At 40.8% G+C, this 10,406-nt stretch overlaps 2 protein-coding genes across 3 annotated transcripts in view; one reads left to right on the top strand and one right to left on the bottom strand.

Moving 5' to 3' along the window:
* Nucleotides 1-4,922, bottom strand: part of LOC109487029 (TBC1 domain family member 24-like) — a 29,448-nt gene extending 24,526 nt beyond the window's left edge. Inside the window, exons 1-3 of the mRNA XM_019790962.1 lie at nt 4,780-4,922; nt 2,310-2,358; nt 1,316-1,556 (exon numbers count right to left, since the gene is read on the bottom strand). Of these exons, the coding sequence (XP_019646521.1) occupies nt 1,316-1,521 (206 nt within the window). The 5' untranslated portion in view covers nt 1,522-1,556; nt 2,310-2,358; nt 4,780-4,922. The remainder of the gene's footprint in view (nt 1-1,315; nt 1,557-2,309; nt 2,359-4,779) is intronic.
* A 151-nt stretch (nt 4,923-5,073) lies between these two features.
* On the top strand, nt 5,074-9,872 carry LOC109487054 (high osmolarity signaling protein SHO1-like). 2 transcript variants are annotated; one of them, XM_019791004.1, is made up of 5 exons: nt 5,074-5,454; nt 5,939-6,159; nt 8,849-8,966; nt 9,253-9,335; nt 9,675-9,872. In XM_019791004.1, exons 1-5 carry the CDS (start codon nt 5,217-5,219, stop codon nt 9,786-9,788), a joined length of 774 nt encoding a protein of 257 aa, XP_019646563.1. In that variant the 5' UTR covers nt 5,074-5,216; the 3' UTR covers nt 9,789-9,872. The 2 variants fall into 2 exon arrangements, with proteins under 2 accessions (XP_019646563.1, XP_019646564.1); XM_019791005.1 differs by having other exon boundaries at nt 5,074-5,400; nt 9,675-9,788.
* The last annotated feature ends 534 nt before the right edge of the window (nt 9,873-10,406 follow it).

The raw sequence follows: 10,406 nt of genomic DNA on the forward strand, positions 1-10,406 counted from the left end.
ATTTGAATCTAAAGAAGCATGAAAAAAATGTTCCTTAGAAAAATCCCATTTTAGAAAACTATTATGATAGTATTGGGGCTTAGAGTACGAAGTACACCATTATTGGTCCATTCTTTAGGGAAATCCTTGCAAGCCTACTTGATGTATTTCTTCAGGTCCTTGTCCCTGCTGGGTACTAGTAAGTGTGTGAGGTCCAAAAATGCTCGTTAGGAAAATCCCATTTTAGAAAACCATTATGATAGTATTGGGGCTTACAATATGAAGTGGAAACACTATTGCTCCATTCTTTAGAGAAATCCTCGCAAACCTACCTGATGTATTTCTTGAGGTCCTTGTCCCTGCTGGGTAAGTGTGTGAGGTCCAAAAATGCTCCTTGGAAAAATCCCATTTTTAGGTCTCGGACCGGAGTTTCCCTCCGTATTTCGAGCAATTTGACACCCTCAGCCCGACGGGCTGTCATTTCTGTACTAAACGCGGGTCGGAATTTTTCACTCTTTTGGTGGAAAGGGGTGCCGTGCCGCTTATCAATACACTTGATTGATATTTTCTGCGCCCAATTTATTTAGGGGTAAATGAGGCACATCAAAGTACATTTTGAAAAAAGGGGTCATTTTTTTCGTCATTTTTAACCATGGCTGCATGAAAAAAACGAATTTTCCCAGGGTAACGGCTTAGTACTCGAAGAAGCTCAGAACCTAATGTTTCCAAAATTCGAATTTAATTAAAATCGATGCGATAAGTTTATCGCTATCTTCAATGGCCCGAACACACCCAGAACGCATATAGAACGTACCATCCCGGCGGTCAGGCGAAAAGGCCACATAACCATCCGCGCGGACGAATACCAGGAAGTCTTAGCTGGACCACCAACATTACGCCACCTATAAAGGCTACAACTAACAGGCTTTTCAGAAAATACAAAGATATGTACACAGATATTACGATTTCAGGGATATCGCGGCCAAAACATACCATACAAAGTCACGTTTCCGGCGATTTACTGCGCACTTACTTAGACTCTGGTCAGAATTAAACTCCGACCCGGAACCTTAAGAAAACCATTATGATAGTATTGGGGCTTACAGTATGAAGTGGGAACAACATTGCTCCATTCTTTAGGGAAATTCTTGCAAACCTACCTGATGTATTTCTTGAGGTCCTTGTCCCTGCTGGGTACTAGTAAGTGTGTGAGGTCCAAAAATGCTCCTTAGGAAAATCCCATTTTAGAAAACCATTATGATAGTATTGGGGCTTAGAGTACGTACGAAGTACACCATTATTGGTCCATTTTTTAGGGAAATCCTTGCAAACCTACCTGATATATTTCTTGAGGTCTTTGTCCCTACTGGGTAAGTGTGTGAGGTCCACCTCTGCGTGGGGTAGGGAGAGGTTCTTTTGCAGCAGTCCCTTGTCGACCCACGAGGTGAACACCAAGACTCCCTCCGTCTGCTTGGAGTCCCCGTTCACGCCTATCCTCGGCCCCTCCTCAAACGTGGACACGTCGTAGGTGAAAACTTTCATGCTGCTATTCTTCCTGCATCCACGTCACTTAAACCCTGAAGTAATGACGAAATGGAGCCCATCTTAGAGAGGCTAGCTGATCCTCATAAAGAGGGGTCACCTTGTCTGGATCTCTGATAAAGGCATGATGTACACATAATCAAACTATCCTGCAGCTAGCCTCCCTCGGTGACTTGGCACATACGCTGGGCGATGTTCACGGGCAGCCTAAAAATTCTATGTGTATCCCATATAGAGACATGTAAAATGAAGGCATATATTATGTAGTCTGACTCATAATGTATGTCATTCTTTGATACAATATAACACAGCTATGTAATTGTATTGGTTGAGATGTAATTCAATATGATGTATTTCATCAGAATATCTAAATTGTAAAGATAGCTTTGTATGTACATTTCACCAAATACAATTTTCATTGTAGGAAAATGTACTGACGCTGGTGATGTAATTTAAAAAAAAATTACTGTTTCAAAATTTCTGAGTCACTGAAAAGCCAGAAAATTAGACCTGTTACTCTACATATGTGAGACGTGATTTGACTGTAAGCAATTTCACTTTATTATTTGTAAACAAACAGGTAACAAAAAGTGGTACATTTTGTCTGATTTCCTGAACTTACAGTGAGATTTTCATCAAACAAAAATAACATTATACAGCCTACAACACTGACTTCATCATGTTTCAAACCTAAATTATTCATAAGCTGGTTAAACATCAGGATAACGTGATTCATAGGAGATTACAGCATACATGGTGAGCAGTCAAGCAGAGCATGATATATTTACCTTGTCTCCTCCTGAACACTGTGGTCAATCAGTACTTTTCCTCTGGGCTCTGTACATGAATGGGGCACAGACTTTCTTCAATTTGAACTTCAATTATTTAAGTTAGACATAAAAAAGAAGCCATCAATTTTTCGAAATTGAATTACGTAGCCATTAGTTATTTTCACAATTGAATTAGACACGGGTTGATTTGGTACAACACACTGACGAATATAATCTTACTTCATAATTACAAATCATATTATACTACTAGATAGCTTCTTCCTGTTAAATAGGAATCTACTGCATGTACTAGAAAGTGATTGGGCGATCGAGTACTATTTAGCCAATGAATGAAGTGCTTGCAAATGAGCCTTGGAAAATGGAGGGCAAGCTCCAATGCTTTACTCTGATCAAGGGGGTTTAAAAATCATGCTTGCTCTGATCTGTAGCCTGAACAGAACGTAGAACGTTTCCAGGAGGATCTGATAGTGATATTGTCCAGACAGTAGGTACCTCTGCCTGTATTAACATATAAATCCTTCAACCTGCATGAAGCACACTCAAAAAGCTGTTTTAATTGCCTCCATGGGAGGGGTTACTACACTCTAACCAGTCTGCTGACGTAAGCGTAAATTGAAATGTAAATTTCTCCTCGGTGCTCTATTGTACGCCACAATGCAAGCCAGCATAATGCTTGTGTACAAATTCTGTGATGACAGGGTTTTATGCAGAGCAAATTTCCTCACTGGGGCAGATAAACAACGTATCAGCAGCAGAGTTGAATACATGTATTTCCCAAGTGACCAGCCTAAGGGGACACTTCTGTCTCCGAACAAGTGCAGATAGTGCTAAGAAGATGAATGTCAGGGTTCTCCCGAAGGCCTAAGAAAAAAATGTTGTGTTTCCTGTTTCCCAACCGACCCTAGAAAAAAATGCCGACCCGAGCCTTTTTTTGTGTGAACCCCTGCAAGGATATTGTCTTTTTTTTTAGCTGATCGACCTTTTCTAGCTCCATGATCTGACACCTGAGTGATGAAAGGCTGTACAATCAGTTTTCCAACACTGACATTAAAAATACATGTGTAAGTGTCCTCATGCATGTTTTACTTTTACTGTATTGTTTCAGTTCAATCACTAGAGATTGCTAAGTCTAATAAAAAAGAAGGAAGAAAAAAAAAGATAATCCCTACCTACCGACCCTAATTTTTTCAGGACTGAAACAGGAAAAACAACATTTTTTTTCTAGGCCTAAGCAATGGAATAATGGTACTGATTCGCCTTCATTTCACAATTTATGATTCAGACAATTGTGAATACATCTATTGCTTCTTTTTGGCCAAGCTTCACTCTCCTCAGAGTGACAGCACTGAATGCTCCTGAATGCTCGTATGGTACCATAAAAGGTTGCTTCAGATCTAATTGAGATTCACATGTGTATTGATCCCAGCATTTGTCTATGGCAGATGACAAGTGATGAATGGCCACCTGCTGCTGGTAACAGCAACGTGACCCTATTTGTGATTTCTCTCACTGTACAAATTCAGCTTAGGGTAGCTTGGATGCCAGACCCTGGAATGTGTGGATCAGGACCTAACTGAGGGGAGCTATTGTATAATTTCCTGTGTAGCCCCTGGAAACAGCCTGGCACCCAGGCTATGTTTAGGATGGTGAGAACAGTACAGATATTCAATGAAGGATCACAGAGACTATAATTCCTGATTTGTTCACTGTACTGATAAGTTCACTGTTTTCACTGTTGCTTCTGTACAGTGAACTTATCATTACAGTTAACAAATAATTCCCGGACTCTCTTTTTTCTGCACCTGTCACCACCGTGAACATATAGTTCCGTGAACATGTCCATTTTTCTCAGACCGTGAAATTTTACTACCGTGAACATAAAGTGAATTACAGTATCTCACTACAGCCTCCTTCGTTTCGTACTGACCGTGGTTAAACCCTACTTCACAACTACCCTAGATTCATAACAGTAGTCAGAGAAAACGTTAATAGGGTATTGTGTATTGACAACCACGATTGGAGACATCAATTCTATATCATGTCCTGTAGCTGTGTGACAGAATATATTTACAGACATACAACTCGAGGTAATACAAACTAAGGTGCGCTTATCGACCTGTCGTTGTACAGGAGGAAGAGTTATATGTAGATCCCTTTTCCGGTAAAATCCTGGAGAAGAAATTTCGTAGCGCCTAGCCCTGTCGGCTTCTTCGGTATGCACCCCTCGAGCTAGGCTTCAGCTTGCTTCACCCTTAAACTCACATATCCCCCATCCTCTCACGTTCAAACAAATCCAGGTGGTTTGATTGTATCGAGCGCACGCTGAACGACTTTGGAAGTGACCTCCGCGCTCCAGTCCAAATCTGGGACATTTTTCCCCCCTCCCCAGCCGCCTGCCCTTTGATGCAAGATACTTCTTGTTCTCACGCCGTTGTCAGATGTCAAAAGCAACGACCAGGTTTCTTACCTGCTTGCGTTGATATATTCCTCTCTGCGATGGTTCTGGCGCCGTCTAGGCTGTAAAATCGGCGTAAAACCTTGACAGCAATTTAAATCCCCAACCCAAAGGCGCCATTTTGGAAATCTGCCAGGGGGATGACGGGTAATACAAAAGCGGGAACACAAAAGTTGTTATTTCTATTATTCAAAAGGCAATTTAAGCCTATAATAGCAGCCTGAGATATCATCATTAAGTCTGACAGATGGTCTACGTTAAAAATACCAATAGTTTATGATTATCTGACTTGATCGATTTATAACCTTTGACCTCAATAGTGTCTCCCGGGAATTTTGGGAGGGAGGTGCGAAAAGTCACGCGGCTTGGAGCGAGTTGTCAAACTTTGACAGACAGAAGTTTCGTCATTCCCAGGCTTTTCAGTCGTGGTTTTAACGTTTGCCAGGAACATGTCGACAGGACGTGGTCGCGGGAGAGGTTTTGGGAGGGGACGAAGCTCGGGAACAAGCGGGAATGTTGGTGGAAGCGCGGCGGGGGACTCTGCGTCGCGCCCCGGCGGGCTCATGAATAGAGGACCGACGACTCCAAACGGGACCGTTACTTCTTCTGCTCTTCAAACTAACGATGCTAAGGGTGGGTCAGGCTTACAGAACAACTCAAGGGAAACACACGAGACACGGTTAAAAGGTTCTTTGTTTTTTCGTTGCTCATAAGCTGCGATAAATTATCAAGTTGTTGATCCTGAAGTACACAGTGATTTATGGCTAATTTGCATATCCTTGGAGGGTGGGTTAGGGGGTTTACAGTTTGCCTGACAAGGATTTTTTTCTCCCGTACCCATCTATTGACATGACATGTAAATAATACATTGTATATATATGAATTATGAAGTATGTTAAACTTTTATTTTTGACTTAACTTTTTTTATAGTTATACCAAATGTTTCTTGTGTACTTGCAATTAACCTTCGGACATTAATTTGCAATAAAACATATCAATAAAAAAAAGTAACAAAAAGTGGTTTGACTTGGAGATCACACTTCTATATCTGGTGGAAGGCCAATGTAAAATCGGTTGAGAAGTTTTCTTGTGTGATGGTTCGAGTTTAGAACTTTCAATATCTTAGATTAAATTATGCCATGGATTTTCTCTAACACAATACATGTAATAGGTAACCAAATGGATCAGTCGAAGCCCCAGAAAGGTGATGTCGTCATGATGGCCAAATACAGCTACAAAGCCAACCCTGATCAACCTGGCGGCTTTCCTGAACTGTCGGTGAAGCAGGCTCAGATGCTGACGCTCGTCAAGAAACATCCAAACAACGAGCACTGGTGGGAAGCCAAGAACGAGGATGGGGATGTGGGTTTTGTGCCCGCGTCCTATATGATGGTGAGGAGAGCTTTCATCATCATCATCATCATCATCAATAGATGTCACTAACCAGGGTTCGAAATACTCACTTTTGTACTCTCGCTTTGCAAGTCATGGTTTCACTGTGAGACATACTATTGGAGATGCCAGGTTGCCCGTTGCAAAAGTTACAGTTTCTGAAATGAAGTGCCGCTCACATGCTTGCCATGTTCCGTTTTCAATTTGGCAAGCATGTGAGCGGCACCTTGACAGGTGGCCTGGCTTATGGCGTGCCTTCTAAAATACTAGTAAACAGCCGGTGTTGATGGCAGCCTGAAATATTATTGATGGGCAACCTGAGAAAAAAAGGATAATTATAATACATTTCAAACCCTGCTAACTGTGAGATAACAAATATATTTGTACTAATTAGAGACAACCAAGTGTTCATACCTAGCTGTGTCGCCCGTCTGTCACCCTCCTGACTGGTATCCAGTACTGACTGGTTCTACTTCGTACTGGGTGTTGTGAAGGATTTTCCCGGAAACTTCTGCCATGTGAAGGATTTTCCAGGAAATGGTCAAACAGTAATTTTGCCATTACCCATAGTCTGACTAACTCTAATCATGTATCATATAGGACTTTCTATGTAATTTAACAACTTCCATTTGCTGCTATATCATTCCTATGCAGTGCTCCAAATTAGCCTGGTTGCCATCCTATGTAGTTTCTGCCAGCTTCCTACCTCTGTGGTAGCCAGGGACATTAGGGAGCTGGCAGAAACTATCGAGGAATCTGGATGGTACCCAGGCAAGCTCCAAATACCCACATACAACCTGAAATCGGCAATTTCCAGGAGAAATATCAGCAGCTCATAACTCGGCCACCTATAAAAAAATCCATGGCTTGGTATCATGAATCATGGTAAAATAGCTGAATACTAAAGCCTAAATTGCTAGAACAGGTTTCTGTCAAGGATTTGCAACTTTGACAGTTCCTGTTGCACTGTAGATTGCCTAGCATGTGGAAATGACTACATTAAATTTAATGACAAGCAAACACACCAAAAGCAAAGCCCCAGTAGAGGGATAATCTAGCCTGTTGTTGATCTAGGTCTAGGTAGGTGCTTTTACAGATGAGAAAAGATGCATTGGCCTTTTCACCTCAGGTATGGATGTCGTGCTGTTTGAATCATTATCCATGCTGAAACAGCAGCAACAATCCCTACATAATGGCCATGTCACTGCCTTATGGCTTCCCTTGCGAGAAAGATTTTCTTATACAGCCATGCCCCAGACTGTAATGTCTGCACAGGGACTTCATTTTCAGTGTTAGAAATACCCACCTGCAGTCTGCATTTTGCAGAGACATTTTATTCAATATTGCAGAAGAATAATTAAGCAACCTGCAATGTTACAGACTGAAAAACATAATGCTTCAGGTTCAATTGTGTTCACTTCCGTGCATATGGCCACAGTTTTGCCCAGATGTGCCACACAAACAAGATATCTTGCTTCTGAACAGAAGCCAGAAAGCGCAGTTTCTAGGGGCAAATTAAGTTCTTTTCTTACTGTTATTGGGATAATTGCTATAGAAAAACTTCTACCAATCTGAAAAGATTGTATGTTTGCAGAACAAAGTTTTGACATTCTGCAATATTGCAGAATACTGAAAAAAAAAGGATTTCTACCATTGCATTTTGAAGCTACATCTATGTCGGCATGAACATTGGTGGAGAAAGAATAAATTCTAATGGATATCAATTTGTTTTCTAGGTTCCTGGACTTGCTGCTTCATTTTTCATCTGATTTGAATAAAGATATATTTATATAAAGACCAATGTACTGTTTAAACATTAAAACATTAAAAATGCTCATAGTTTAGAACCAACAGTTGACAAATTTGAAGGAAGTCATTGCCATCCTAGTTTATTTGATTTTATTCATCATCAGCATGTGCATTGTCTGAAACATTCACCAGCCATGAATGTTGACTTTGTAGATACTATGAGGCATTTGGCTCTATCATAGGATTCATTTTTATTGCCCCAGCTGGCACCGTTATGTTTGCAAAATTCAACAACCAGAAAATTGACTTGGTGTGGCCTAATGGGCTAACTGCAGTAATAGGAACATCTACAGGCAGTTCAGAGTGTCTGAGGCTATTAAAGGGTTACTGTCTGCCCATTTTATGTTGGGATCATGACAGCAGAGGTTGCAATTTTCCATTGCCCTGTCAAAGGGTACTGTAATTTCACCCCATCTTCAATTTCCTGCTGTATTCTTGTCTGTTGCCTTACTTTATTAGCCTGGCTGCCATCTTATTGATATGCCCGGGCTACCGTCGCCCCCTATAGAACATTTTAGGGATCAAGTATGGGAACCCCAGGTACTTAGCATGTCTAGATCACGAGATATCAAAACTGGGAGTTCTGCTGCAGTACCTAGGAAAGCCGCCAGGGGGCCCAAAATCTAATCATTTCTAGGTCTCATGAAGACCTACCCGTCTACCAAGTTTCATAACAACCCATCTAAAGCTTCTTTTTAAAAGTTATCGTGCTAAACCACATACATACACCCACAGCCACACACAAACAAACACTACTGAAAACATACCCTTCTTGGTGAAGGTATAATAATGAATAAAAATAAGAAATTTACACCTCGTGATACTTCACAGAAGAATTACTATCAAATCTTCATTTTCTTTTCTTTTTTTTTTGTGTCAGATCATGGAACAGAAACCGACGTCCCTTCCATGGCTCCAGAACAGAGAACCGGAGGAACCGAAGGAGCCTGAAGTCAACAGTAAAGTTAAACCTAATGTGTTCGGCAGGCCACCTCAAGGTACACTTACTCCCGTAGTATACATGTATAACTGTGCATATCGTCCCTTTCATATACAGTTTGTATACTGTAGTGTATATTGTTCCTTTCATATACCATTTATGTACTGTCAGTCTTGAAATGTTGGCAGTGGCACTTTTTTTACACCACAAATAAGCATTTCCATTGTTTTACAACTGTGGTGCAGAATTGTTTCATCCTCAAGCTTAATTTCAGCAAAAATCTCATGTCTGACTCCCTTCCAAGCATGAACTTAAGTTCAGTAATATTGTTTCATATCCTACAGGATCATACAAGCCATACAAGTCAGCCTATGCTGATGTCAGAGCGAAGGACAAAGAGAGGGAGAAAGAACAGTATTACTGCAAGGTAAAAAATATTGGTTATGTACAAAATGTACAATGTCATACGTACATACATGTATTTTCAAAAGTATTATGAATGATCACAGCTGTTTTGCACCTTATATAAACCAGTGAGTAAATGTAGTGTATTATTACTAAGAATATTGCTATTTTCTGGACATGCTATGCTCATGGTTTTTGAGTACATTTGTAACTTATTTATACTTAGCACTGGAAGATAAAAAGACACAACCTTAGACCTCCTAGTAGCTTTCTCCAAAACTGCAGGGGTGTTTCATTGTAGACTTTGAAACAGGACAACTTGAAAAGGGATGAATGTAGTTTCATTGTCACTGTTTTTCAGGTATGTGAGAAACAGTTGAACGGTCCCAAGCCGTACGGAGCTCACATGGCCAGCAAAGCCCACAAGGAGAATGTGGAACTAGAACAGGAGATGGGCAGGGTCTCCCTGTCATAAGCTTCTGTCTCCAGCACGTCGGCAGAACGTACTGCGTCTGTGCAGAACCCTGGATTTTCGTAGTTTTTGTTGGATTTTTGGTCAACGTTGCATCAGAATTTTGCCTTTTGCACACAACATTTCTTCTGACATAACATTTGGAAACTACTGTCGGAAGGCTAACCTTCTATGTGCGAATATGACCTTATACATGTATGAGACGTTCTGCTGAAGTGCTATGTACAATACATTACGGGTTTTGCGCAGGTGCAGTACGTTCTACCAAAATGCTGCCATCTGCCACGTTGTGAAAAATGGTGCTATATCATTTACGTGTACTTTTCTGTCGCCTCACTTTGTTCCAAAGTTCTTTGTTGGAAATAGTTTCACAAGCTAGTTACTTCAGTTGTATGTTTTCATATTGAGGACATACACACTACAAGCTAAGTCAAACAAAACTTAGTGCTCTGCAGTACCAAAAGGTATATGGAACTGGCGAATCCTCTATTAAATTGACATCTTTTTCACAGAAGTAGTCCCTGAGTTAGACAGCTGTAAATTTGGGAGGTAAACATTTTTACAGTTTTATGTTCATGGTTGGAGAATTGGCAATACAATGGAAGCGTATTCACAGTGTCA

This window comes from Branchiostoma belcheri, unplaced genomic scaffold, assembly GCF_001625305.1.
Source record: "Branchiostoma belcheri isolate BF01 breed outbred unplaced genomic scaffold, Haploidv18h27 scaffold85, whole genome shotgun sequence".
Taxonomy (NCBI): Eukaryota; Metazoa; Chordata; class Leptocardii; order Amphioxiformes; family Branchiostomatidae; genus Branchiostoma; species Branchiostoma belcheri.

What these genes read in the sequence shown, in the direction of transcription:
- LOC109487054 (XM_019791004.1), top strand. Translation starts at nt 5,217, where the DNA reads ATGTCGACAGGACGTGGTCGCGGGAGAGGTTTTGGGAGGGGACGAAGC. An exon ending in ACACGAGACACGGTTAAAAG is followed by an intron (nt 5,455 to 5,938) that starts GTTCTTTGTTTT and finishes TACATGTAATAG; the next exon opens with GTAACCAAATGGATCAGTCG. An exon ending in TGCCCGCGTCCTATATGATG is followed by an intron (nt 6,160 to 8,848) that starts GTGAGGAGAGCT and finishes TTTTTGTGTCAG; the next exon opens with ATCATGGAACAGAAACCGAC.